General features: G+C 66.0%; 2 protein-coding genes across 2 annotated transcripts in view; both read left to right on the top strand.

Moving 5' to 3' along the window:
• Nucleotides 1–4,042: 4,042 nt before the first annotated feature.
• Nucleotides 4,043–21,015, top strand: LOC115608288 (microtubule-actin cross-linking factor 1, isoforms 1/2/3/5-like). Its single transcript, XM_030486935.1, has 39 exons — nucleotides 4,043–4,219; nucleotides 4,968–5,393; nucleotides 5,593–5,766; nucleotides 5,880–6,019; nucleotides 6,109–6,265; nucleotides 6,365–6,449; nucleotides 6,569–6,780; nucleotides 6,877–6,996; nucleotides 7,074–7,181; nucleotides 7,272–7,490; nucleotides 7,561–7,764; nucleotides 7,858–8,089; nucleotides 8,407–8,651; nucleotides 8,816–8,938; nucleotides 9,124–9,225; nucleotides 9,696–9,797; nucleotides 10,006–10,200; nucleotides 10,531–10,686; nucleotides 10,835–11,032; nucleotides 11,159–11,287; nucleotides 11,609–11,779; nucleotides 11,868–12,023; nucleotides 12,158–12,364; nucleotides 12,843–12,962; nucleotides 13,164–13,333; nucleotides 13,859–14,018; nucleotides 14,464–14,649; nucleotides 15,270–15,395; nucleotides 15,641–15,784; nucleotides 16,858–17,046; nucleotides 17,323–17,437; nucleotides 17,514–17,671; nucleotides 17,868–18,030; nucleotides 18,741–18,895; nucleotides 18,972–19,046; nucleotides 19,426–19,543; nucleotides 19,697–19,872; nucleotides 19,949–20,069; nucleotides 20,253–21,015. The coding sequence occupies exons 2-39, from the start codon at nucleotides 4,995–4,997 to the stop codon at nucleotides 20,297–20,299; spliced, it is 6,057 nt and encodes a 2,018-aa protein (XP_030342795.1). The 5' UTR covers nucleotides 4,043–4,219; nucleotides 4,968–4,994; the 3' UTR covers nucleotides 20,300–21,015.
• A 2,640-nt stretch (nucleotides 21,016–23,655) lies between these two features.
• The window catches only part of EPPK1 (epiplakin 1), a 34,303-nt gene continuing 30,324 nt past the window's right edge, over nucleotides 23,656–27,634 (top strand). Inside the window, exons 1-2 of the mRNA XM_030500622.1 lie at nucleotides 23,656–23,708; nucleotides 24,891–25,023. Coding sequence (XP_030356482.1) covers nucleotides 23,656–23,708; nucleotides 24,891–25,023 — 186 coding nt within the window. The remainder of the gene's footprint in view (nucleotides 23,709–24,890; nucleotides 25,024–27,634) is intronic.

Genomic DNA, 27,634 nt, shown 5'->3' with positions numbered 1-27,634 from the left:
GGATGCAGGGTTAGATGCGGGGGTGGATGCGGTGCTGGCTGTGGTGCTGGCTGTGGTGCTGGATGTGGTGCTGGATGCGGTGCTGGGTACGGGGTTGGATGTGGTGCTGGGTGCGGGGTTGGATGTGGGGCTGGGTGCGGGGTTGGATATAGTGCTGGATGTGGGGCTGGATGCGGTGCTGGGTGCAGGGTTGGATGCAGTGCTGGGTGTGGTGCTGGATGTGGGGCTGATGTAGTGCTGGATGCAGGCTTGGATGTGGTGCTGAGTGCGGGGTTGGATGTGGGGCTCGATGTGGTGCTGGATGTTGGTTTGGATGCAGAAGGTGGCTGGGAGCTGTGGTGCCCATTGGGAAGCTCAGGATGGGTCCCAGCAAGGGCCAGTCCCAATCCCAGTCCCATCAAGCCTGGGTCTGGGCTCCCTCATTGACCCCCCCGAAGCCACTTCTCACAGACCTCCTGGTACCACCAGGACCTGCCCATGAGTGCTCCCCACGGCACAGCCTCACAGTGTGGCTGGAAGCCCCCCAGCTCACAGCGGCATCTGTGGGTGCAGCTCCTGTCCCCGCTGAGAGCCCGTGGATCAGCCTTGGGGCCCCCCTGCCCCATGCGCTCCTCAGCCCTGAACCCACACTGGCCTTTGTGTCCCTCGTCCATGCACCTTCTACAGCCATCCCATGCCACCACACATCACCCCCTGCTCCCCTGGGACCCCCCGACACCCAAAGCACCTTCCCATGGGCAGCAGCATCCAGGTCTGGGGCAACAGCACAAGAGGGACATGGAGCTGTTGGAGCGAGTCCAGAGGAGGCCCCGGAGCTGCTGCGAGGGCTGGAGCAGCTCTGCTCTGGAGCCAGGCTGAGAGAGCTGGGCTGGGGCAGCCTGGAGAAGAGAAGGCTCCCAAAGGAGAGGCCTTAGAGCAGCTCCAGGGCCTAAAGGGGCTCCAGGAAACCTGGAGAGGGGCTTTGGACAAGGGATGCAGGGATGGGATGAGGAGGAACAGCTCCAACTGGAAGAGGGAAGAGTTAGATGGGATATTGGGAAGAAGCTCTTCCCTGTGAGGGTGCTGAGGCACTGGCACAGGGTGCCCAGAGAAGCTGTGGCTGCCCCATCCCTGGCAGTGTTCAAGGCCAGGTTGGACACAGGGGCTTGGAGCAACCTGCTCTAGTGGAAGGTGTCCCTGCCCATGGCTGGGGGTTGGAACTGGAGGAGCTTTAAGGTCTCTCCAACAGAAACCAGTCTGGGATTCCGTGCGCCGTGTAGGGGTGACACCCCCATCCCATCCCCCTGGTGGGAATTCTGTGTCCATGGGGCAGGATGTGGCTCCTGCAGGTCCATGCTCTGTCCAGCTCTTCTCCATCCCAGGGCCGGGACCCCAAGATCTCCCTGGGCTGTGCCACAGCCCTGGTGCTGCAGCTGGGTCCCTGCAACACCCCAACCAAGGGTTGTGCTGCCGCACGGTTACACACCAGTGTCTGCACCATCGAGCTGGTGTCGGCTGCACCAGTGAATCCACCCATGTCTGCCCTGTAGCCAGACCCTCATGGCTGCTCCATCACTGGCACTGGCTGCAGGCACTGGCTGCAGGCACGTGCAGCACTGCAGGCACAGCCTATAGCTCGGGCAGCAGCTGAGGGGCACCAGCCCCTGGTGCGTGGGTGCAGAGCGTGGGGTGCAGGGTGTGGGGTGCGGGTCCACCCATCCTTGCTCAGGTCTTGTGCTCAGCATCATCACCACCACCATCACCATCACCATCATCAGCTCCATGGGACCACCTCAGCCCATGTTCACGCTTCATCTCCAGCTCCTGGTGCCCACCTGGCAGCGCCCGCACGCCCGTTCCCCTGGCTGCACCACCCAGGGCTCCGCTCATTCCTGAGCCTCAGGCACCCTTCATCCTCCTCTTGCTCCTCCTCCCTGGGCGTGCATCTGCAGCCCCTGTTGCTGGATGAGCTCCTCACCGTGGGCTGCAGCCTGTCCCAGCCTTGCTGCTCGCTGCAGCACCCACAGCACCCGCTCTGGGCTCCTGCAGCCTCTCCAGGGTCTGGGCACACACGGTGAGAGGCTGCATGGCACAGCGCTGTGTTAACACACCAGGCACAGCACACGTTGCACGTGGACACGTGTGTGCTCGGGAACATGTTGTGGGGCCACGTGTGCTGATGCTGCTGCGGCCCAAAGGGCATGGCCCATCCTGGCACCTTCACCCCGTGCCTGAGGTGCCACTGCCCTGCGGTGGGTCCATGGCACCAGCCCAGTGTCCCCACATGTGCCCATGTGTGCCCTGCTCTCCCTGCAGCCCCACGGCGCTGCGAAGGCCACCGGTGCCACCAGCCCCACTGGAGCCAGCATTGAGGATTCATCACCGGATGGGGAGCCCATGGTGAGGTACGGCACGGCCGCAGTGCCGCAGCGGGGTCTGCGTGTGCATGGGGGCACCGCGGTGACCGGGACCCTGCACCAGGACCAGGACATGGCAGAGAACATCCATGGGGCAAGCGGGGCAGCTTGGGAGCAACCCCCCAGCCCCACAACAGCCCTGCCACAGCCCCACAGCACTGCAGCCCCACCACAGCCCCGCAGCACTGCAGCCCCACAGCCCCACCACAGCCCCCGGTGTCACCATTGTCACAGTGTCCCCACTGTCCCTGCAGCGCGCGGCTGGAGGCTCAGCAAAGGCTGCAGGCTCTGCGGCACTGGCTGGACACGGTGGAGCGGCAGCTGCCGGCGCTGCAGGTAACAGGAAACGACCCGGCCACGGCGCCAGAGGGGCAAGGGGGGACACGGATGCAGACAACTGGGGACACATTAGCACAGCGCTGGTGTGGCTGGTGACATGGTCCTGCTCCTGCTGGTGACACGGGACCTGGCGCCGCTGGTGACACGGGTCCTGCTCCTGGCTCACCAGCACCTTCAGCCACGTGGGCTTGGAGCTGTTGGTCACCATGGCCGCGCTGCTGCTCGTGACATTGCAGCCTCAGAGTCCTGTGGGCACTGGGGACACTTTTGGTGCTGGGAACAGCCATGTGCTGCAGCACCGCAGACCAGGCAGCGTATGTGGCACCGGGTCCCCTGCCCATCGGTGATGTGCAGCGTGCAAGGTGCATGCAGCCATGTCCCCTACCCACACAGGGTGTGCAGCCATGTGTGGGGTTACATCTGCACACAGGATGTGCGCAGCCATGCACGGGGGTACATCCGTGCACAGGATGTGCGCAGCCATGCACAGGGGTACATCCATGCACAGGATGTGCGCAGCCATGCAGGGTGTGCAGCCATGCACAGGCTGTCACTTGCCCGTGCCTGTGCAGCCCCGTCCAGCTGCTGTCCCCCTGCGCCTGCAGCTGGCCTCTGTCACCTCCCTTCCGCAGCTGTGGGGGCCGGGTGCAGCGGGTAGATGCTGCAAGAGCGCCAGGAGCTGCTTGTTCCCTGTGGTAGCGTCTCTGGCACCAGCGCAGCCAAAGCCGCTGCACCTGGGGGTCCTGCGGGAGCCGCATCCACCAGCGCAGCATCTCCTGCGCCAGTGCCTGCAGCACGTGCATGGTGCATGGTACATGGTGCATGGTACATGGTGCATGGTACATGGTACATGATGCAGGGTGCCTGATGCAGAGTGCAAGGTGCCTGGTACATGGTACATGGTGCAGGACACATGGTACATGGTGCAGGGTGCAGCCGGCCCTGCTGCTGCAGCGCAGGGGGCTCCCACCGTGTGCAGTGGTGCAGCAGCAGCAACAGCAGCAGCGCCCGCCCGGCACCTGCGCAGCCGTGGGGCTGTGCCGTGATGGGGCTGGGCCGCTGTGGGGCTGGGCCGCTGTGGGGCTGTGGCACCACGGGGCTGTGTCCCTGTGGGTCAGCGCCGCCGTGGGTCAGCGCTGTTAGGGGTCAGAGCCGCGGTGTCCCCGCGGTGCCCCCGGGGGGCTGTGGCGCGATGGGGGGGACACGGCCCGGGCGGGGGGCGGGGCCGGGGGAGGGGGCGGGGCCGGGTAGGGGCGGGGCCGGCGGCGCTGGCGCGAGCCCCGGGGGTTTCCCCGGTAACGGCTCCGGCTCGCGCCGGGGGGGGGAGGGGCGGGGGTCAGCGGGGGCAGCGCCGGTACCGGAGCGTCCCGCCGGGCCCCGCCCCCTAGCGCGCGCGAACAAAGGCGGGAGCCGCCCCGACACCCCCTCGGTACCGGCGCCTCCCGGAGCCCCCCCCGAGACCCCCCGGACCCGGCTCCGCCGTGGTGAGTGCGGGGGAGGGGGGCGGCGGGGCGCCGCGATCGGGCGCGGGGGTCGAGGGGCGGCAGCGCGCGGGGCGGGATGTGGGGCGGGATGTGGGGTGCATGCGGGGCTGGGCGCGGGGCTGGGTGCGGGGCGGGTGCAGCCGCTGCGGGGTTTGAGCGCGCCGGGTCCCGTGCAACGTGCAGCGTGCGCAGGGTCCCCCGTGCACGAGGGCCGTGCGCCGGTGCATGGCGCAGCCCGGCCCCGCGTGCCCCGGTGCTCACACGGGCAGCGCAGGCCCAGCCCGGGGCACGGGGAGGGTGCGAGGCTGCGGCGTGTGCACATGTGTGTGAGTGTGTGTGAGTGCACGGGGTGCGAGGGGCGGGTGCGGGTGTGGGTGCCCCTCCCTGCTCCCTACCCGATGGGTGGGTGCTCCCAGCCCCACACGCCCTACCCCTCATCCATCCCTACATTCCCCCACCCCTCCATTTCTGCATCCAGCCCCACACCCGCACATCCTCAGCCCCACACCCCTCCATGGGCCCCACAGCAGCAGGTGGCTCCTTTCGCCGGCTCCACCATAATTCACCAGCACAAAGCGGTGCCAAACGAGAGCCTCAGCCCAGTGCCAGTGTGGCCAGTGGCACCATGTGCACTGAACGGTGCTGACGCCATGAGCTCCTGGCTTGGTGCGGGGTGACTCGCAGGCAGCACCAGGGCGCAGGACACAGTGGTGGCTCCGGTAACGCGCATCCTCGTGGCTCGTTGCAGGCCAGAGCTGAGGCCGGTGCCGGTGCCATGGGGAACTCGGTGACCCGGCCTGGCTGCCTGGGCCAGAGGAGCCGGCGCTCAGCGGAGCCGCAGCTCCGGGACATGGCCCTGGACGCGGTACAGAATGGCTGGAGCGCAGTGCCCGGTGCCTCTGGGAGCCTGAAGCGCAGCCCAGCGCCGGTGCCAGTGCAGAATGGCAGCACCGCATGTGTCCCAGTGCTGGGCGCAGCCTGGACACCCCCACCACACTGTGGCACATGGGGCTGGGCCCCCGGCACCCGGCGAGAGGTGACAGAGGTGACGGAGGTGACTGAGACCATTGTCACTGAGATTGTGGAGGTGACGCAGTACCCGGGTGCCGAGGTCCCGCTCACCGGCACCGGCACCGCGCCGGCAGAACACCGCGGGGATACAGACGCCGCAGAGGTGACCGCGGGCAGGGACCATCGCCACCGCCGGCACCATGCTGGGAGCCTTGGCCCTTGGCTCATGTGGGGCCGCACGCTTCTGGCGTCACTGGTGCCGCAGGATGGGTTCAGCCCCGGCGCTGGCAGCGCCTGGCCTTCATCCCCTGAGGAGGAGCGCGGGTGCGTGGGGCCGAGGGCTCAGCTGCATGTCCCCGCAGGCGGTGCCGATGCTGGAGGAGGCAGCGTTGGTGGCGCTGGTGGCAGTGGAGCGGGTGCAGGACACGCCGGAGGCGCTGCTGGCCTGGGTGGCTGACATGGAGGAGCTGGTGGGCAACCAGAGGCCGCCGTCGGCTGAGGCGAAGGTGGCGAAGGCACAGCTAGAGGAGCAGAAGGTGTGGTGGTGCCAAGGTGGTGCCAGCGCTGTGCCGCAGCACTGCGCCGCAGCACTGCAGTGCAGGGGGTGTGTGTGTTCGCGGTTGCAGTGCTGTATCTTGCCACCTTGCAGCTGCTGCAGCGGCTGCTGGAGGAGCGGCGGCCGCGCATGGAGCTGGTGCTGCAGGATGGAGCCGGCACCCCGGCGCGTGACACCGGCACCAGCAGCCTCAGCGAGAGGTGGGAGCGGCTGGTGCAGGAGGCAGGAGCCAGGTGGGTCTGGCCAGGCCACAGGGGGGGATCCGGCCCATTGGGGCCGCGGTGGCACCGTCCCTGTCCCCGGCTGACATGGGTCCCGCCAGGTCTGGCCACCTGGAGCGGATCCTGCCGGCAGCGCTGCACTTCCAGGAGGTCGCCGATTCCTTCCAGGAGTGGCTAGGAGCTGCAGAGCGGCGGCTGGCACAGCTCTGGCATGCCGATGGCTGCGGCAACGTGCAGGACACCTATCGGCAAAGCCAGGTTGGGCTGTGCGGCTGGGGCAGGGGGTGCAGCACCCATGGGTGCTGTGGGGTGGGTGCTGGAGCCAGTGGCAGCCACAGTCACCACAGCATGTCACAGGAGCTGTGCCAGGAGGTTGGTGCACGGCTGGGGGAGCTGGACAGTGCTTTGGCGAGCGGGCAGCAGGTCCTGGCCATGGTCACAGGTGAGTGATGATGGGCACCAAGTGCTGCTGGGGCTGTAGCGGCACCGCAGCACATGCTGGGGGATGGAGCCAGGGACGGGCCTTTGCCGGTGCTGATGGCGGCTGCGGTGGTGCCGCAGGGGAGGAGGCGCAGCTGGTGCAGGAGAAGCTGGAGTCGCTGCAGACACGGTACCTCACTGTGTGCCGGAGCAGCGCTGACGCTGCGCAGCGCCTGGGGCAGACGCTGGAGGCCTCGTCCCGCCTGGATGCGGCACAGGATGACCTGGTGCTATGGCTGAGCCGCATGGAGCAGGAGCCAGGCTGCGGTGATGGTGCTGAGCAGGGAGAGAAGGTGCTGGATGCACTGGGGGCTCTGCGCTGCAGTGAGGTGGGTGGTTGCGGTCATGCTGGTGTGACTGGTGGTGTTGATGGTGTCCCTGTGCCACAGCTGGAGCAGCTCCTGGAGGCGCAGCTGGGCTGCATGGCTGCTCTTGCCGCGCGCATAGAGCAGCCGGGGCCGGTGCCACTGGACGCCGCGGTGCTGCGCACACAGCTTGAGGAGCAGAAGGTGGGTCTGTGCCAAAGCGCTGCCTGGAGCCCCCATGCACAGCCGCAGCACTGATGCATCCACTGCGTGTCCTGCAGCTGCTGACAGCCGAGGTCCTGCACCGCCGTGCGCTGGTGGAGCGGCTGCTGCGCGTCACCGACCCACTGCTGTGCCGTGTCCCTGACCCACTGCAACTGCGCCTGCAGGTGAGTGGTGCCAGGGGCTGCTGGGGGGGGACGCGGTGATGGTGCCGCCGCAGCAGTGCCCATGGCCCGTGTCACCGCGTGTGTCGGCAGCCGTCGGCTCAGGCACTGCAGGAGCACATGGAGCAGCTCTGGCAGCACTGCGGGGCCCACGGCGAGCGGCTGGAGCAGGCTCAGGTGCTGCTGGCGCAGTTCATGGAGGCGCAGGAGGAGCTGCAGCCCTGGCTGCAGGAGGCGCAGGCGGCTGCGCTGCAGCTCATGCCTGGCGCCATCGACTGCGATGGCTTCAAGGAGCAGCAGCAGCTGCTGCAGGTGAGGTGGTGGCAGGCACAGGGCTGCAGCAGCAGCAGTGCGCAGTCTCTGCAGCTCCCTGTGCCTGCAGAGCCTGCGGGAGGCACTGGCTGAGCACCGGCCATTGCTGGGGAAGCTGCAGCGTGTCGCAGCGCAGCTGCAGGAGCTGAGCCCGGAGCAGGCGGCGCCATTCCGGCAGCGCTGCAGCGAGGCCGAGGAGCATTACAACTGTATCCGGCAGTGCCTGCGCCAGGCTGCTGCGCTGCTGGAGGATGCACTGCCGCGGTACAGCCAGGTACGGCGCTGGCGGGGGGCTGGCACTGGGGGGGGACACTCTGGTGGCCACTGGGGCTCCCCACGAATCGCTGGGGCCTGTGTCTCCCTGCAGCTGTCGGAGCGCATGGATGTGCTGCGGGAGTGCCTGGAGCGGCTGCAACGGCGCCTGCAGAGCCAGCCCGGCGCACGTGGGGATGCGGCACAGCTGCGGGAGCAGCTCCAGGACAACGCACTGGCACTGGCAGAGCTGGAGCAGCTCGGGGCTACCCTGGCCGCGGTCCAGGCGCAGGGCGAGGAACTGCTGGGCAGCATGCGGGAGGCCGGCTGTGGCACCGCAGCTGCAGGTGTGCATGTGTCATGGTGGTGCTGTGGGGTCCTGGTGCAGGGTCTTGGTGCAAGGTGCCAGGGCAGGGTCCCAGTCCCGGTGTGGGATGCCAGTACAGGGTGTGGGGTGCAGATGCAGGGTGCAGGGTCCTGGTGCAGGGTCCCAGTGCAGGGTGCTGGTGCAGGGTTGTAGGGTCACAGTGCGGGGTCCCACTGTGAGGTTGTGGGGTCCTGGTGCTGGTGTTGGGTTCTGGTGCATGGTGCTGGTCCTGGTGTAGGGTCCCAGTGAAGGTGCCAGTCCCAAGCCACAGTGCAAGTGCCGCTGCTGTCCCTGCAGGGCTGCAGGAGCGGCCAGCACAGCTGCAGGCGCAGTGGGGGTCCCTGCAGCGCCGGTGCCAGGAGCGGGAGCAGTGGCTGCGGGATGTGCTGCCACTGGCAGAGCGGTTCTGGCAGGGCCTGGCTGAGCTGGCGCTGGCGCTGAGCGACACCCAGCATGTGCTGCTGGCCCTGGAGGATGCCGGTGGTGACACCGAGGACATCCCCGAGCCTGAGGCCATCCGCGCCCGGCTGCGGTCCATGCAGGTATGGGTTGGGACTGAGGGACAGCCCCATGGCACAGGCAGTGCCAGCAGTGCTGCAGCACGGGCAGCCGCATGGCACCGGCAGTGCTGCCCCATGGCACAGGCCGCCCTATGGCAGGGGCAGTGCCACAGCACGGGCTGCCCTGAGCCGCGTGGGTCCTGCAGGCGCTGCGAGAGGAGCTGGACACACTGCAGGTGGAGCTGGACGCGCTCGGCAGTGTTGGCGTGGAGCTGGCGGCCGCCTGCGGGGACCCCGGCAAACCCGATGTCACCCGGAGCATGGACGACGTGAGTGTGCTGGGATGCACGGTGGGACCCGGTGAGGGTGGGGCAGCCCCAGCACCATGAACCCCGTGTGGTGCCACCAACGCTTCCACCATGCCCCCCCCCTCCATCCCATGCCTGCCCATCCCATGTCCCCCATTCCCTTCCCCTCGTCCCTGTGGTGCCGCTGACCCCCCCTCACCCCGCAGCTCTACCGCTCGTGGCACAGCCTGAGCCAGGCCTGGGCCCGGCGCTTCGGCCGCCTCGAGGAGCAGCTCCAGGCTGCTGTCACCCACCAGGACACCGAACAGGTTCAACCCTGTGCTGGGCATGGGGCTGGAGTGTCCCTGCGCATGGGGCGGGCAGGGGAACAGGAGGGTGGTGTGGTGCTGTAGGGGTGTGGGGCAGTAGAGGTGTGGGGTGGCTGGGCTATGGGGCCATGGTGCTGCCTTGGTTGTGGGGCTGGCAGCGCAGTGGGGCAGTGGGGTTGGCGGGGGGCAGTGGGGCAGGTTGCATTGGAGCAGGGTGCAGTGTGGCACTGGGGCTGCCAGGGCAGTGGGACAGGGCACAGTGGGGCAGTGGGGCAGGATGCAATGGGGCAGTGGTGTGGGCCGCAGGGCTGCAGGGTGCAGGGCGATGGTGCCAGTGCCTGGGCCATGCTGTGCTGGCACCATGTGGGATGCGGATGGGGCCATGGATGCGGCCACGGATGGGGAACACGGATGGGGACATGAGCAGGGCTGGGCCTGGCCCCCTCCGACTCCCCTGTCCTCGGCTGCAGCGTGTCTGCGGGTGGCTGGATGCGGCTGAGCTGCGCCTGGCCGAGGAGTTCCTGGTCGGGGGGGACCTGCCGGTGCTGCAGCAGCAGCTGGCAGAACTCAAGGTACGTCTGGCCACGTGGGGCACATGTGGGGTGGGCGTGGGGCATGTGGGACACACACCAGACCTAGCTCTGCCATCCTGTGCCATGCTGTGCCAAACTAGACTCAGCTCTGGCATCCCATCCCGTCCCATATTATTCCATCCCATGCTCTGCCATCCCGTGCTGTGCCACAGCTGGTGCCAGGGCCGCCCTGTCTCCTCCGCCACAGGAGTTCAAGCGGGAGCTCTACCAGTGCCGGGTGGACGTGGAGACCCTGCGGCAGCACCAGCACCAGCCCAGCACGGGGAGCACGGCCCAGGGGGACCTGGCTCAGGGGGACACAGCCCAGGGGGATCCCCCGGCCCCGCTCCATGACTTCCGCCAGCGCTGGGACCATCTGGAGGAGGAGATTGTCAGCCGGCAGGTACAGGGGGACAGCAGTGTGGGTGCAAGGGGGCCATGTGGGTGCTGGGTGCTGTATGGGTGTTGGTTGTGTGGGGGCTGTGCAGGTGTATGGGGCTGCATGGGTGCATGGGTACATGGGGTGCTATGCTGGTGCTGTTTATGGGGGCTCTGCGGGTGCATGGGTACATAGGGTACTGGGTGTGTGACACTGGGTGCCATGCGAGTGCTGGGTGTATGGTGCTGTATGGGGGCTGTGCCGGTGCATGGGGAGCTGGGTGGGTGCTGGGTGGCTGCGGTGCAGTGGGTGCCGGGTGGTCTCATGCTCAGAGCGGCCATTCCCCCGGCGCAGCATGAGCTGGAGGCGGCGCTGCTGGGGCTGGGGCAGTTCCAGCACCAGCTGCAGGAGCTGCTGCAGTGGCTGACGCACACGGCCGAGACACTGCAGGGCCCCACGGTGCTGCGCCCTGACCTGCAGAGCTGTGAGATCGAGCTGGCCAAGCACACGGTGAGCGGGGACAGGGGGGACATGGGACATGGGGCATGGGCGCGGTGCAGCCCAGATACCTGGGTGAGGACCCCTGCGCTGCGCAGCCGGGTGGTGCTGTGGGTCCCCAGTGCAGCGGCGCTGGCTGTGACTGTGGTGTCCATTGCAGGTGCTGCGGAACGATGTGCTATGCCATGCGCGCACAGTGCAGGCAGTGAATGAGGTGGCGCAGGGGCTGCTGCTCTGCAGCCTGGGGCACAGCGAGGAGGGGCTGCAGCAGAGCCTGCACCAGCTCAACCAGCGCTGGGACCTGGTGCGCAGCGAGACCGAGACCCGGCAGCTGCAGCTGGAGAACAACCTCAGCCAGGTACCAGCTCTGCCTGCCGTGGTGCTGCCGGTACCGGCACTGCACACCCCGGTGCTGCTGGTCCTGGTGCTGCCTGTTGTGGTGCTGCCTGTGCTGCTGCGGCACTGAACCCCAGCACTTTGCCAGGTCCAGGACATCACGCTGGAGATCACAGAGCTGCTGCAGTGGCTGGAGCAGGTGGAGCTGCAGCTCTTCTTCTCAAAGCCGGCATGGGGCCACCCGGACACCACCAAAGAGATGCTCACGGTGCATCTGGTGAGCACTGGAGCTGCCCCGGGGTGTCCCCTTGCTGCAAGGGTGTCCTGGGTGTCCCTTGGCAGGGGGTCTGGGTGTCCCAAATCCACCCTCACCACACTGAGGTTCCAGGACCCATCTCTGCCTTCTGCCCTCCCAGAGCAGGCAGAGACCCCTGTGTCCCCCAGCAACCCTGGGACACAGTGGGAACATCCTTGCCCCCATCCCTATGACCCTATCCGTGTCCCCATCCCCATGTCTCCATCCCCATCCTCATCCCCGTCCCCATGTCCCCATCCCCGGTGTGACTGTGCCACCGGGGCTGCCACCGCGTCCCCACAGGAGCTGTGCAGGGAGCTGGATTCCAAGCAGGACACGTACTGCAGCCTGCGGGAGCGGCTGCAGCGGCTGCTGGGCCCCAGCGGCACGGGGCAGCCCTGCAGCACGGAGCATGGGCTGCGCCTGCTCCAGCACAAGTGGGAGAGTGTCCGCGCCGAGGCGCAGGAGCGGAAGGTGTGCAGGGAGCGACGCGCTGTGGCTGTGGCTGTGGCTCGGGCTGCTGCGGGCGCCCGTCCCCCTCAGCCCTGCGCGCTGCCCGCAGGAGAGCCTGGCCGAGGGGGTGACCGTCAGCACCGAGTTCTACGGCACCGTGCAGGAGCTGCTGCGCTGGGTGGCCCATGCAGAGGAGCAGCTTGGGGCCCCCGCGCCGCCCAGCTTTGTCCTGGACACCGTCACCGTGCAGCTTCAGGAGCACAAGGCAAGAGCCGGGCAGGTCCCAGGGCCACACTGGGCCCTGGGGCTGCCCCAAGGGCTCCCCAGCAGCAGCCACAGTGCAGGGGATGCCCCTGGCTCAGAGGCTCCTGCAGGCTGAGCTGCACCCGCTCCCCACAGGCGCTGGTGAAGGAGGCGAGTGCCCATGGGGAGAAGCTGGCTGCGTTAGAGGCTGTGGCTGCTCGCTTGAGGGACTTCAGCAGGAAGCAGGACGGGGCCGTGATCCAGAACATGGTGCTGTCGGCCAGGGAGCGGCTGGGGAAGGTGCTGCAGCGGCTGGCGGAGCGCGGCGCCACGCTGGAGGAGGCTCGAAAGCGCAGCAAGCAGGTATCAGCACCAGCAATGATGTCTGCAGCCAGACACCGTGTGCTGGGATGATCCCCAGTGCATGAGCAGCAGGTCAGGGAGGGGATTCTGCCCCTCTGGTGCATGAAGGGGAGACCTTAGAGCAGCTCCAGTGCCTAAAGGGGCTACAAGAAACCTGGAGAGGGGCTTTGGACAAGGGCCTGTGGGGATGGGACAAGGGGAGTGGCTTTAACCTGACAGAGGAGAGATTGAGATGAGCTCTTAGGCAGAAGTTCTTCCCTGTGAGGGTGCTGAGGCGCTGGCACAGGGTGCCCAGAGAAGCTGTGGCTGCCCCATCCCTGGCAGTGTTCAAGGGCAGGTTGGACACAGGGGCTTGGAGCAACCTGCTCTAGTGGAAGGTGTCCCTGCCTGTGGCAGAGGGTTGGAACTGGAGGAGCATTAAGGTCCCTCCCACCCAAACTCCTCCATGGTCCCACCGGCCCCTGTCTCTGCACTGCAGTTCAGTGAGTCCCGTCAGCTGCTCCTGGACTGGATGGACGAGGCCGAGCAGAGCCTGGAGGTGCCTCCGGACACCACCACGAGCCAGGAGGAGCTCAAGTCCCAGCTGGCTGAGCACAAGGTGGAGCTGTGCCGGGGGGTCCTGGCTCCTGTGGGATGCATCCGGGCCTATGTCTGTGGAGCGGGGAGACCTGGGGTGGGGGGACCCCCAGCTGAAGGGCATCAGCACCCAAAGGTGCCCTGCAGCACTTGGGGCAGAAGGAGCATCCCTGTGCCCATGTCCCCATCCCCATCTCACCATGCCCCCGTGCTCTGCACGCAGGCATTCCAGAAGGTTCTGCGCTCCAAGCGGCCGGTGCTGGAGGCCACGCTGCGCAGCGGGCGGGTGCTGCGGGAAGGGGCCCGGCTGGACCAGGACCTGCAGCCTCTGGAGGAGCTGCTGCGGGACCTGAAGGAGCATTGGGATGCCCTGTGCAGCCGCACTGCTGAGAGGTGGGCCCGCGCTGTGGGGTGCTGTATGGGGTGTCTGGGCTCTGTGTGGCCATGCTGCAGGCTGCTGTTTGGGGTGTCTGGGCTTTGTGTATGGTTGTGGGCAGGTGGGATGGGATTGGGGTGGGGATGGGGAAGGAGATGGGGATGGAATGGGATGAGGTGGGACTAGATGGGATGGCAGTGGATGGCGTGGGATGTGAATGAGGATGGGGATGAAGATAGGGATGGGGATGGAGATGGGGATGGGATGGGTATAGACAGAGATGGGGTTGGGGATGGGATAAGGTGAGATGGGCTGTCCTCTGCTTCCCATGTGGCTCCTGGCCTCGCCATTCCTCCCTGGGCCTTCAACTCCCTACTTCGACCCCTGCCCTCACACGCCCGGGCCTTCCCCATCCTGGTTGGATCCATGATCCATCCCTGGCCATTCCCTGCTCCACGGTGCCGGGTCCCAGGTGCAGCCATTCCTGCCCCGCAGTGCCGGGCCTGGCGCTGCGGCATTGCACGTGCCCACTGTCCTGGCAGGCAGCACTGGCTGGAGGAGAAGCTGCTGCTGTCAGGGAAGTTCTCGGAGGCACTGCAGGCACTCCTGGACTGGCTGTACCGCGCTGAGCCACAGCTCAGTGAGGACGCGCCTGTTGGCGGCGACCGCGACCTGGTCAGCGATCTGATGGACAAGCACAAGGTGGGTGTCCCCGTACCTATCCCTGTCCTCTTCCCTGTCCACATTCCTGTCCCCATGCTGTTCCTATCCCCATGTCCCCATCCTTGTCCCTATCCCCATATCCCCATCCTTGTCCCCATCCCATCCCATCCCCATTCTGATCCCATCCCTGTCCCCTTCCCCATCCCCATTACATGCCCATCCCATCCCTATCCCTTTCCTTGTCCCCACCTTCATCCCACGTCCATCCCTTCCATGTCCCCGTCCCCATCAATCCCCGTCTCCATCCCCATCCCATCTCCAGCCACCCTGGGACCCCCCTGCTGCAGGGCAGGAGCCCGGTGCAGGGTGATGGCCACAGCCCCCGGTCCGCGCTGCTGCAGTGGTGCCTGTGCTGCACGGAGCCCTGCGCTGCAGTGGGGCCAGGAGGGTGCTGGGAAGCCGCCGGCGTCTCCCCCTGCTCCAGGTTTTCCAGAAGGAGCTGGGCAAACGCGCTGGCTGTGTGCGGGCGCTGATGCGCTCAGTGCGGGACCCTGCGCGCGGCAACTCGCCATGGCTGCAGCGGCAGCTGGAGGAGCTGAGCACACGCTGGGACCTGGTCTGCCGCCTCTCCCTGGGCAGGCAGGCACGGCTGGAGGCAGCGCTGCGCCAGGTCAGGGCAAGGGGCTGCAGTGGGGCAGCATGAGGGGCTGCAGTGGGTCGGGGGGAAGAGGCTGCAGGGGGTCATGTGGTGCCCAGGACTGCATGGGGCAATGCTGCAGGGTGCCGTGTGGTGTGCCTGGGTGATGGGTGGTCATGTGCTGCTTTAGGTGCCTGGGCTCTGTGTGGCCATGCTGCAGGGGTGCTGTGTGGGGTGTCTGGGCTCTGTGTGGCCATGCTGCAGGCTGCTGTTTGGGGTGTCTGGGCTTTGTGTATGGTTGTGCTGCAGGGTGCTGCGTGTGGCCATGCAGCTCCATGTGTGGCCATGTTGCAAGCCGCCATGCCCAGGTGCCAGGCTGTGTGATGCAGGTGCCAGGGGCAGGACGCTGTGTGCTGCAGCTCCATAGGGAGGCCCCGGTGGGGGCTGTGGTGCCACACTGTGGTGAGCAGCACCCTCCGTCCTGCTGTGGGTTGCAGCCAGGCTGGTAGCAGCTCTGGGCACATGGAGCTGCAGTGAGTCACATGCGCCAGGTACCAGAGCAGCAGCTGCAGGGTCTGGTCGGGGGTCTTGGGGGCTGGGCCCTGGTGCTGCAGCTGCACATGGGTGCTGAGCAGGTTCTCTGTCTGCTGCAGGCCGAGGAGTTCCACAGCCTGGTGCAGTCATTCCTGCGCCGCCTCGGTGAGTCGGAGCAGAGCCTCAAGTACGGCGCCATCCCTGAGGAGGAGGCGGCCGTGCAGCAGTGCCGCGACCTGCTGCAGGTTGGTGCATCCCTGCCCCGAGGCACTGCATCCCTGCCCCGGCATGTCTTGATTTGCTGCAGCCCCCGCCAGGGTCCCATCACACCCAGACATGGGTTTGGGATGCTGAGGGGTGGGGGTTTGGGGTCCCATGCACCCCATGCACCTGCAGCTGTGCATAGTGACCCAGCTCCCTTCCCTCGTGCTGGGGGTGTGGTGGGTGCGGGAGCTGGACCCGGTGCTGCCACAGTGCATGTCCCCCCCAGGAGCTGCTGCAGTCGCTGCAGTGCCAGCAGCTGGAGCTGGAGTGCATCACCTCGCTGGGGGAGGAGATCCTGTCCTCCTGCCACCCTGACTCCGTCATCACCATCAAGTCCTGGGTCACCGTCACCAAGAGCCGCTTCCAGGAGGTGAGATGGGGCCCCATGTCCGGGGAGGTCACAGAGATGCTCCAGGGCTGGAAACCTGGGGAAGAAGTTTTTCCCTGTGAGGGTGCTGAGGCACTGGCACAGGGTGCCCAGAGAAGCTGTGGCTGCCCCATCCCTGGCAGTGTTCAAGGCCAGGTTGGACACAGGGGCTTGGAGCAACCTGCCCTAGTAGAAGGTGTCCCTGCCTGTGGCAGGGGGTTGGAACTGGAGGAGCCTTAATGTCCCTCCCACCCAAAACCCTCCATGATTCCATGATCTCTTGGTCTGGATGGTGACCATGTCCATCTCCTGCCCTCCGTGAGCTGCCGGCACACATGGCTCCCACCATCACCCAGGGCCTCCATAGTCCTGCTGATGGTGGTGGCTCGTGTCCATGGGATGGCAGTTGCCACCCAGCCCAGGCAGGGATCCATGTCCCAGGATCCCCATCCCAGTGGCGCTCCCATGGCAGCTGGAGGCTTCCAGCTCTCCCCGGACAGGTCTGACAGGTTGAGCTGATCCTTGTCTGATCCCTGCCTGCTCCCGCCCTTCCTGAAGAGGGGTCACAGATCCTGGGACCTGATCTGGAGCCACTGCTGCTCTGGGTTGTGCACATAGGTCACAGCACAGCCCGGCCGTGCTGGCAGCAGCACGTCCGCAGCAGTGCAGACACCGGTGCTGGCACATTCAGCTGCTGCCGCAGGCACGGACCCAGGACTGGTGCTCCCTGCGCTTGCCCCATGGCCATGGGCGCTGCTGGCCAGGGTCCCTTCCCCATGGCACGGATGGGAGCACCCATGGCCCTGCCCCACAGCCCTGCCTCATAGCCACTGGGGCTGCTGGCTGCGGGTCCCTGTGCCTGCTCCGTGGCAGGAGTGCACCATGCAGGCACTGTCCCCACTGATGCCATGACCCCGCAGTGCCCAGTTGCAGCCACAGCCCCCAGGGTCTGCAGCCATGCAGCCCTCTACAACCCCACTGCAGCCCCCCCCAGACCCTCACAGCCCCACTGCAGGCTCCCTGCAGCCTCCCTGCCCCATTGCAGCCACCACAGCCTTGGCCGTGCTGTGCCACAGGTGCAGCGCTGGGCACAGCAGCAGGGCGAGCGGCTGCAGGCGCAGGCGTCGCGGCTGGCAGCCGAGCGGGAGGACACAGCGCAGCTCCTGGAGTGGATGGCAGCGGCTGAGGAGGCGCTGGCACTGCGGGACATGGAGCCGCTGCCGCAGGAGGCGGAGCCGCTGCAGGAGCTCAGTGCGCAGCATGCAGTAAGGCCTGTGACATGCTGCGTGTGTGCCCCCGCTGGCCTCAACCCCACCGAGGGCTGCAGGCACACCAGGCTGTGGCTGTGCATGCAGCAGTGCTGCTGCAGCAGCTTTCACATGTCACAGCCAAGCCCATGGGCTCTGCACCAAGAACTGCAGATGCAGGAGGGTGCAGTGGGGCTGCTCTGCGCTCACAGCATCACCCTGTGCCCGGCTGCACTGCAGCAGTGGTGGGACGTGCTGCTGTGGCCGGTGGGTGCTCAGTGTGCTCTGCCGCAGGTCTTCATGGAGGAGCTGAACCGCAAGCAGCCCGACGTGGAGAGGGTGACCAAGAGCTGCAAGCAGAAGCTGGCTGCGGAGCTGGCCCCGCCAGTTACGCGCCGGCTGGCCACACGTAAGGACCCCCCCTGTGCCATGCTGCGTCCGCCCCAGCCCTGGCTGCGCCCTCATGGCGTTTCCGCTGGCTGCAGGGCGCCGCAGTGCGGGGAAGGCGCCAGTGGAGCTGCCCGGGGTGCGGGAGCCCCAGAGCCCACTCACGGCACAGGTCCTGCAGCGCTGGCAGCAGCTCTGGCTCCTGGCGCTGGACCGGCAGTACCGGATCGAGACAGCCCTGCAGCGCCTGCGGGAGGTAGGCAGCCGTGCTGCAGCACCAGTGGGTGCAGAGCATGGGGTGATGCAGGGGTGATGCATGTGGGTGCTGCATGGGCAGAGCAATGCACTGGGGTGCTGCCTGGGCAGAGCACACGGGTACTGCCTGGTCAGAGCGTGCTCGCCGGGGCTGTGGTGTCTCTTGGGGGGTTAATTCCCATCTCTGCCTCTCGGAGCTGGAGGAATTTGCTCACTTTGACTTTGGGGTCTGGCGCAAGCGCTACATGCACTGGATTGGGCAGATGAAGTCCCGTGTCCTTGACGTCTTCCGAGGCATCGACAGGGACCAGGACGGGCGCATCAGCCAGCGGGAGTTCATCGAGAGTGTCCTCTCCTCCAGTGAGTGCCTGGGGATCCCACAGGATCCCCCTCGACACCTTGGGAGCAATGGGGCCATGCTGGTGGAGATGGGGATGGATGGGGTCTGTCTGTGGCATCCAGCCCAGGCTGGAGGAGATGGGCTGGAGCAGCCTGAGGAGAAGGTCTTGGTGTATTCGATGAGGAGAAGCTCCCCATGACCCAGCTTCAGTGTGTGCTTGAGCCCAGAACCCCGCCATGTGCTGGGCTGCGCCCCCAGAGCGTGAGCAGCAGCTCAGGGAGGGGATCCTGCCCCTCTGCTGTGGGAAGGGGAGACCTTAGAGCAGCTCCAGGGCCTAAAGGGGCTCCAGGAAACCTGGAGAGGGGCTTTGGACAATGACAGGTAGGGATGGGACGAGGAGTAACAGCTTCTATGTGGAAGAGGAAAGAGTTAAGTGAGATATTAAGAAGAAGTTCTTTACCATGAGGGTGGTGGAACAGGTCCAATGGAGAAGCTGTGGCTGCCCCATCCTTGGCAGTGTTCAAGGCCAGGTTGGACACAGGGGCTTGGAGCAACCTGCTCTAGTGGAAGGTGTCCCTGCCCGTGGCAGGGGGTGGAACTTGAGGAGCTTTAAGGTCCCTTCCAACACAAACCATTCCATGACTCCATGATGCCCTCTCCGGGGGCCATGGTTTGGTGCCAGCACCATCTGCCCTTGGCATGATGTGCTGAGGGTGCCGTTCCCACCCAGAGTTCCCCACCAATGTTCTGGAGATGAACGCTGTCGCCAGCATCTTTGACATGAACGGAGACGGCTTCATTGACTACTGCGAGTTTGTCAGCGCCCTGCACCCCAACCGGGACCCGCTGCGCCGTGGCGCTGACGCTGACCAGATCCAGGATGAGGTGCAGCTGCGGCCAGGGGGACTGCGGTGGGGTGGGGGGGTCCCTTGGGGGCTGACCCCCCGCTTGCCCCCTGCAGGTGAACCGGCAAGTGGCCCAGTGCAACTGTGCCAAGCGGTTCCAGGTGGAACAGATCAGTGCCAACAGGTACCGGGTAAGTGCTGGCAGCGCCGCAGCACTGGTGCGCAGCCTGTGCTGTGCCAGGTGCTGCAGCTCCCATGCGTTGTGGTGTCTGCCTGGGGAGGGGCCATGTCCCCATGTCCCGTGGGCCCCCCGGTGCTGCAGGCTGCAGCACGGGGATGGAGGGGACCCGATGGCCTGGTGATGGGCACAGCTGGGTGCTGGGACCTGCCCTGGCACCCGCTCCCCAGCACCCAGCCCTGCCAAAGCCCCTAACACACCCCGCACTGCCCTGACACCCCCCATTGCCCTACACACCCTGCACTGCCCTGGCACCCCCTGCCTTGGCACCCCACCCATTGCCCTGACCCCCCCCGCCCTGGCCCCCCTGCCCTGTCATGGTGTCGCTGCAGTTCGGGGAGTCCCAGCAGCTGCGGATGGTGCGCATCCTGCGCAGCACCCTCATGGTGAGGGTCGGTGGCGGCTGGATCGCGCTCGACGAGTTCTTGGTGAAGAATGACCCCTGCAGAGGTGTGGGGATGGGCGGGTTCCCCCACCCTGGCACCTGCACCCGAGGGGACTGCCAGTGGGCACTGCAGTGGGTGCGCTGGTGCGATGCTGCGGCAGTGCCCCTGCGGGATGCAGCCCTGTTCCCAGCCCCTGTGACCGCCTCCATCACCCCAGTGAAGGGAAGGACCAACCTAAAGATCAATGAGAAGTACCTGAGCGCGGAGGCCTTCGGGGCGGGCGCGGGCAGTGCATCGTCGCCCTCATCCAAAGCGCTGTCCCCCACCCGCTCCAGCTCCAGCCTCAGCCTCTACAGCAGCGCCTCGGCCCCCTGCAGCCCCCTGGCCAGGAAGGTGAGAGCTGTGGAACCTTCCGGACCCCTCGAGTGTCCCCCGGCTGCTGGCGGGCACTGACCCTCTGTGCCTGCAGTCGGTGCAGCGCAGGACGCGCTCCGGTGACCGGTGCCCCCGTGCCCGTGGCTCCCTCCTGCCTGACGCGGCCGAGCTGCAGCTCCCCGCGGCTGAGCAGAGCCTGGCTGCAGCACCTGCAGGTGAGGCTGCACCGCTGTGGGTCCCTGCTGCTGCCCTGGGTGCTGCTGCTGCCCTGGGTCCTGTTGCAGGCTGCACCTTGCCTGTGCCATGGGGCAGTGGGACCCCAGGGCAGCCGCAGTGTGTGGGGCAGGCCCTGGGTCTGGCAGCACCGGTGTAGCTCTGGCCCCTCCATGCCCCTGCAGAGCCACTCGAGGAGTCCCCCCCGCAGCGCTGCAGCCCCTGCCGCTGATCCCCCACACCAGCACCCTTGGCCGGCCCCACTCAGGACCCTCCTGTCCGCCGGAGGATGGCGGAGCTGCAGCCATGTGCCCGCAGGTCTGACCCACACCGCTGCTACAGCGTGTGTGCAACCCCCTGCCCCACAGCAACCCCCTGCCCCACAGCAACTCCCCGGTCTGGCTGCTGCAGCCCCTGCCCCACTGCAGCCCTGGTGCTGCACTCCAAGCACCCGCTGCAGCCGCAGACACCAGTCTGGAGCAGCCCAGACACCAGTGTGATGGGCTCTACCCCTTGGGGTGGCTGCTGGTGCCATTGCTGCTGGGTTGGGGGGTCCCCCGGTGCCATCGGTGCTGGGTTGGGGGGTCCTCCCATCCTGCTGCCCGCACCCCAGTGGACCATGGCTGGGCTTGGTGCCGGGCTCGGTGCCTTCACTGGTGGCACAGCCCTGGTTCTGGTGCTACCCCCGCCCCCGCTGGTGCCACCCCCGCCGGTGCCACCCCCGCCCCCCCTGGTGCCTGTGCTGAGGCCGTGACTGCAGCCACCCTGATCCTGGTGGGACTGGGGCTGCCTGGGGGGGTTCTGCACCGCACTGCACCCCTCAGCGCAGGCCCCGGCTCCGCTGCCGCATGCTGCCACCACCCCCTAACCGGAGAGCAGTAGAGCTGAATGTAACCCCGGCCAGGCCCGGCCCACCGGCACCAATAAACAGTAGATGGTTTTCTATGAGCGCCCGGCTGGCTGCGCATCCGTCTGTCCATCCCTGTCTGTCCCCTCGCCTGCAGTCCATGGGGCATTGCTGGTGCAGTGTGACAGCGGCAGAGGCGCTGGGCAGGCCTCGGGCATTGTGGTGCTGCCAGCGGGCACTGTGCCGGTTACACCTCTAAACCCAGGGCACATCGCTGGAATTCCTGTGGGAGCCCACACCCAGGAGAGGAGCTCCAACAGCTCCATGTCCCTCCTGAGCTACTGCTGCTCCAAGGTCTCCCCTTACGGAGCCTTTTCTTCTCCAGGCTGCCCCAGCCCAGCTCTCTCAGCCTGGCTCCAGAGCAGAGCTGCTCCAGCCCTCGCAGCAGCTCCGGGGCCTCCTCTGGCCTCGCTCCAGCAGCTCCACATCCCTCTTGTGCTGTTGCCCCAGAGCTGGACACAGGACTGCAGGGGGGGTCTCCCCAGAGTACAAAAGAGGGGGAGAATCCCCTCCCTGACCTACTGCTCACCCTCTGGGGGTGCAGCCCAGCACACGGGGAGGGTGGTTCTGGCTGCAGATACCTCTGTGCTCTGCAACACCTGGGGACAATCCCCATGCAGGAGTGTTCCAACGTCCTGGACTGGGGCACAGCCCACGTGCCTCATACTACCTCAAACTGCAGCTGTGCCCCATCCCAACTGCCCCCCAGCATAGGAACAGGCAGGAGGATGCAGCACTGGAGGGGACCCCGTGGACACCCTGGTGCCCTCATGGCTGTGGGTGGCCAGCACATGGGGATGAGGCAACAGCACAAGAGGGACATGGAGCTGCTGGAGCAAGTCCAGAGGAGGCCACGGAGCTGCTGTGAGGGCTGGAGCAGCTCTGCTCTGGAGCCAGGCTGAGAGAGCTGGGCTGGGGCAGCCTAGAGAAGAGAAGGCTCCTGAAGGGGAGACCTCAGAGCAGCTCCAGTGCCTAAAGGGGCTGCAGGAAACCTGGAGAGGGGCTTTGGACAAGGGCCTGTGGGGACAGGACAAGGGGAATGGCTTTAACCTGCCAGAGGGGAGATTGAGATGAGCTCTTAGGCAGAAGCTCTTCCCTGTGAGGGTGCTGAGGCGCTGGCACAGGGTGCCCAGAGAAGCTGTGGCTGCCCCATCCCTGGCAGTGTTCAAGGCCAGGTTGGACACAGGGGCTTGGAGCAACCTGCTCTAGTGGAAGGTGTCCCTGCCTGTGGCAGGGGGTTGGAACTGGAGGAGCTTTCATGTCTCTTCCAACCCAAAACATTCCATGACTCCATGTTTCCATGACCCAAGCCCCAGCGCTGTGCCCTGTGGTGGTGCCGTCCCTCTCCCATGGTTGGGGGGCAGGTGCCACCCTGTTTCCCAACTGCCCCGGTGCAGCCATGGGAACACTGCCCTGCCCCATGCTCCCACACGGAGCCACGCACTGGCCCTGGTTGCTCCATCCCGTGCAGCAGAGCCCGGACATGCTGCGCTCTGCTGGGCCAGCACATGTGCGAGCACACGCGTGTGCAGTGCCGTGCCTATGCCTGTGCTTGTGCATGTGTGTGGGCACCGGCGCTCCCCATGCGAGAGTATTTGCATGTGTGGGTGCAGGGATCTCACTATGACACTCAGCACAACCCAACACAGCCCAGCACAGTGCAGTACAGCCCAGCATAGCCCAGTGTGGCCCAGTATGATCCAGTATACCCCAGCAAAGCCCAGTATGGCCAGGCCGACACACTGGTGGTGAGCCCATGGCGGCTGCAGCCGTGTTGAACACTCCTCCCTGTTTGCCTTGGGATTATGGCTCCCCAGCACCACGATGCTGCTGCCAATGCCAGCGCTGGGCTCTGCGTGTGCCGGCCCAGATACAGCCCCAGCCCCACTGGTGCTGCCCCTGTGCTGACACTGCCTCATGGATCTGGGGCCAGCCCCATGGCTCGGGCTGCACCAAGGTGACACTATCCTGGTGACATTTCCCATGGCCTGCATCTTCCTCTCCACTCATCTCCCCTATGTCCTTTATTCTTCTCCTCACGTCTCACCTATGTCCTTCACCCTCTTCTTCATGTCTCTCCTATTTTCTTCATCCTCCTTTCCACACCTCTCCTGCCCTCCCTCCTCCCCAGGACCCCTCCTGGCACTGTGGGCTCAGTGCTGCCTGAGCCACCGGCACTGTGGGGGCTCCTGCCTGGGTGCCATTCCTGGGGGACGTCTCTGCACGTGGGATTCACCCGCAGGCACCAGGGCTGTGTGCCCAACAGAGTGCACTGCACCATGCTGTACTGTGCTGTGCCATGCTGTGCTGTGCTGTGCCATGCTGTGCCATGCTGCGCTGTGCCGTGCTGTGCCGTGCCATGCCATGCCATGCCACCAGCTCAGCCAGCCGGCCCCATGCCTGGATACCAGCACCTGTCCAGACAACACACTCCCACGCCCGTCAACACCTCGAGGCGATGCTCATCCACATCCCTTCCTCACCGCATCGCCTGTGATGCTGGTGCTGTGCATCCACATCCCTTCCTCACTGCATCACCTATGGTGCTGGTCCTGTGCATCCACATCCCTTCCTCACTGCATCACCTATGGTGCTGGTGCTGTGCATCCACATCCGTTCCTCACCGTATCACCTGTGGTGCTGGTGGCGCAACCCCACAGCACCCAATGCTCCCAATCACCATGTGCGGTGTCCACGGCACTGTCAGGGCCCCCACAGCCCCTGTGGCACTATGGTGAGGGGAAGGGGGTGCTCAGGGTGGAGCAGGCACAGGGCGTGGGGCTGGTGATGGAGGCAGGGCCGGGGTGTTTGGATGACTCAGGTGGCAACAGGGCGGCTTGGGCATGTTTTGGGCAATTCAGGCTCCAGGGATGTGGGTGACGCTGGGGTGGGGAGCAGGGAAGGGTCCCCCCCCCGCTGCACCAGCTGCTGTGGAGCGGGGTCAGGCCACAGCGCTGCAGCCCCAGCTTTGGTTAAACACACCCATCACTGCAGTGATTCAGTGGGAACCGGCTGTGCCGCAGGCTGGGGTGGGTGCAGGGGAGAGGAGCTGGGTGGGATGCAGTGCAGGGGCTTTGCTGGGCCTGGTGGCTTGGGGGAGGTGATGGGGAGAAGAACGGGGTGCTTCTGGGGAGCAAGGATGATCAGGGGCTGGAGCACCTCCTGTACAAAACCAGGCTGAGAACATTGGGGCTGTTCAGCCTGGAGAAGAGGAGCTGCATGGAGACCTCAGAGCAGCTTCCGCTATCTGAAGGGGCCTACAAGGGTGCTGGCGAGGGACTCTTTATCAGGGACTGGAGTGACAGGACAGGGGGTGATGGGTTTAAACTGAAACAGGGGAAGTTCAGGTTAGATATAAGCAGAAGTTCTTTACTGTGAAGGTGGTGGGACACTGGCACACGGTGCCCAGAGAAGCTGTGGCTGTCCCATCCCTGGCAGTGTTCAAGGCCAGGTTGGACACAGGGGTTTGGAGCAACCTGCTCTAGTGGAAGGTGTCCCTGCATGTGGCAGGGGGTTGGAGCTAAATGGTCCTTTCCAACCCAAACCATTCCTTGATTCTATGATTCTATTACACTGGCCCCATGGGTGTCTCCCCTTTCTCTCGTCCCCTTTGCAGTGGCACTCTCCAAGCACTCAGCTGCCAGGACACGGCTGCCAGGACATGGCCGCCTCCTGCACCGGAGCTGTTGTGGGGCCAGTGAACCTCTGCCCATCACCCTGCATCGCTCCTGTGCCCGCCGCGGCCTGGTGCAGGGAAGGTGGTGATGGGCTGCTGAATGCAGCCAGACTCCTGCATGGGGGGACTGGGCACCCCGGGAGCACGGGGAGGGCCCATGTGCTGCTGGCGGGGCCAGGCCCGTGTGTCATCCCCAGGGGCGGGGAAGGGTGAGGTTTAAACGTGCTGCGGTCCCGGCAGGAAGCTGCGGCAAAGCAGCGGGACTGTGGGCACCGGCCGGGAGAACCCGTCCTGCGACCACCACGGACAGGTAGGAGAGGTTCCGGACGTCACCGGCCGTACCGGCACCGCAGCGGACAAAGGCGGGTCCCAGGTATGTGAGGAATGCGGTGTGGCTGCGCCTGCTGCCCGCAGCGCGGTGCCGGGGCAGGACACAGGCCATAGGGCAACACTGCACAGTACTGCGGTGTGCTGGGGGTGGAGGATGGCAGTGCCAGAGCCCTGGCATGCGCTGGGAACGGGGAAGGGGCAGGCGTTGGACAGCACGTGCTGGGACTGGCAGTACCATTACACTGTTCCCAGGGAGGTGCACGGTGCTGCAGGACTGACCCCAGGTGCAGCCACAGCAGCCGCAGCTCCAGGCACTAACAGGCCATCAGTGGGATGCAGGCGCTGTGTCCCCTGCTCCATGGCAGCCATGCAGGCAGCACCGCTCAGGGTAGGGACCCCCGAAGTGCTCCATCTGCCCCCCCCATCCCTGTCACCCTTCAGTCGCTGCCCCATCTCCTGCTCTTTCCCTGCTTCACCCCATCCCACCAGGGACGCCCCCGCCAGACCTTCCGGCTCCCACCTGCAGACCCAGCCTCTTCCCAATGCGCTGCTCCCCCTTCCCCAGCAGACTCCTCCTCCAGCACCCCCTCCCTCAAACTGTGACCCTCAGTCCACCAGTAAAACCAGCCCCTTCTCCCAGTCCCTCCCCACGGCCCCGGCAGCCGGTGCTGCCCTGCGGGTGCACACGTGCAGGGTCATCCTGTGCAGCCGGAGCTGCAACACTGCCCATGGCACTGGGTGCACAAGGAAGAGCCTCAGGGTGACTTGGGGACGTTGCCCAGAGAAGCTGCGGCTTCCCCATCCCTGGTAGTTTTTAAGGCCAGGTTGGACGGGACTTGGAGCAACCTGCTCTAGTGGAAGGTGTCCCTGCCCGTGGCAGGGGGCTGGAACTGGAGGAGCTGTAAGGTTCCTTCCAGCCCAAACCATTCCGGGATTTATGGTCGATGACTCATGCGGGCACCAGCTCGCGGTGCCGGTGGGTGTGAAAGGGCCGAGCGACCACTGGAGCAGCTCGCCCGGCACCGCAGCTCACGCCAGCACATTCCTTGGCATAGCCAGAAGCGAAAGGCACCGCGTGGCGAATAGTGGCGGAGGGAGAGCTGCGGCCCCGCCAGCCTGAGCCCCCGCCAGGAACCGCCCCGCGCCGGGCAGGCGGTTACTGAAACTTTCCATGTGTGGTGAAAGCAGCCGGGCCCTTCCCCTGCCCGCACCCCCGCTGCCCGCCGCAGGGAGCTCCCTGCCTCCGGGGGTCCCGCTCCGGCCCCACAAAACATCGATGGGAATGAGGCTGCCAAGCTCTGTGGGTGGCATTGCCCAAATCCCCTCTACGCTCCGGTGCCGGTGGCTGGTTCAGGAATGGGGCGCATGGGGATCTACAGAGGGTCTCCAGATACCACAGCCACACCGGTGCTGCTTCCGGGTGTGCCCATGGCACGGCTGGGCTGAGCCCAGCTCCCCCCAAGCACAGCACCTTCTGTGGCACCTAACCCACCATCTTCCCACCAGGGAAGGGCTCTGCCAGCCCGGCAAGGTGGCACTGCCACAGGACCAGGGTGGGCAGAGCCGGTGGCAGGGTGCTGCCCACCCCGGTGTCTGTGCTGCAGGCTCAGGGCTGCCAGCACCAGTGCATGCACCTGGTGTGAGCATGAGGGACCCCCCGCTCCCAGCCTGCAAGACAGTCCCCTCACACTCCCCTGCAGCAGCCCCAGACCAGGCAGAGCCCACTGAGTCCTGGCTCTCCTCTCCGCTCCCCACCCAGGCTGGCTTGGGACGGCCCTTCCCAGGGGCAGGGGCAGGGGCAGGGGCAGCAGCAGCGCCCCATGTCCCGTCCTGTCCCACCCCACGTCCACACCTCGGCGTCAGCTGCAACCCCAAACCTGCCAACACAAACAGCGTTGCCTGGGCAGATCTGAGCACTGACATCACCCTTGGACAGGGTGGGAAGGGGTGGGACAAGGGGGAATGGCTGTGTACTGACTGAGGGTGGATTTAATGACAGGCTGAGAGAGCTGGGCTGGTTCAGGCTGGAGAAGAGAAGGCTCCTTAAGGGGAGACCTTAGAGCAGCTCCAGTGCCTAAAGGGGCTACAAGAAACCTGGAGAGGAGCTTTGGACAAGGGCCTGTAGGGACACGACAAGGGGGAATGGCTTTAACCTGCCAGAGGGGAGATTGAGATGAGCTCTTAGGCAGAAGTTCTTCCCTGTGAGGGTGGTGAAGCGCTGGCACAGGGTGCCCAGAGAAGCTGTGGCTGCCCCATTCCTGGCAATGTTCAAGGCCAGGCTGGACGCGTCTTGGAGCAACCTGCTCTAGTGGAAGGTGTCCCTGCCCATGGCAGGGGGTTGGAGCTGGAGCTCCAGCTTTAAGCTCCCTCCCAAACCAAAGCAGTCTGTGATAGATGGAGCCAGTGCCTGTTGGAACCATTCCCCTGGCACCCGGCCTGGAGCACGGCTGAGACAGAGGAGCCCTTGTGAGCAGAAGCTGCCGGCCTGGCCCAGGGGATATGGGACAAGCTGGAGTGGGCACAGTGCATGCCCTGCTCAGGGCAGTCCTGCTCAGGCTGTGTACACGCAGCTGGGTCTGGAGGTGCCAGTGGGCAGCACTGTGACCGGCTGCAGAGGATCAAGGTCTCTGCAGCACCTGATGCCGTGGCTCTGT

The sequence above is a fragment of the Strigops habroptila genome, chromosome 1, assembly GCF_004027225.2.
Source record: "Strigops habroptila isolate Jane chromosome 1, bStrHab1.2.pri, whole genome shotgun sequence".
Classification (NCBI taxonomy): Eukaryota; Metazoa; Chordata; class Aves; order Psittaciformes; family Psittacidae; genus Strigops; species Strigops habroptila.
This window is presented reverse-complemented; position numbering and strand designations above follow the sequence as displayed.

Excerpts from the sequence above, each read along its gene's own strand:
- LOC115608288 (XM_030486935.1), top strand. The coding sequence starts at position 4,995 with ATGGGGAACTCGGTGACCCGGCCTGGCTGCCTGGGCCAGAGGAGCCGG. Across the intron at positions 14,019-14,463 it reads ATCTGATGGACAAGCACAAG|GTTTTCCAGAAGGAGCTGGG; the intron begins GTGGGTGTCCCC and ends CCCCTGCTCCAG. Across the intron at positions 19,544-19,696 it reads GAAGAATGACCCCTGCAGAG|TGAAGGGAAGGACCAACCTA; the intron begins GTGTGGGGATGG and ends CCATCACCCCAG.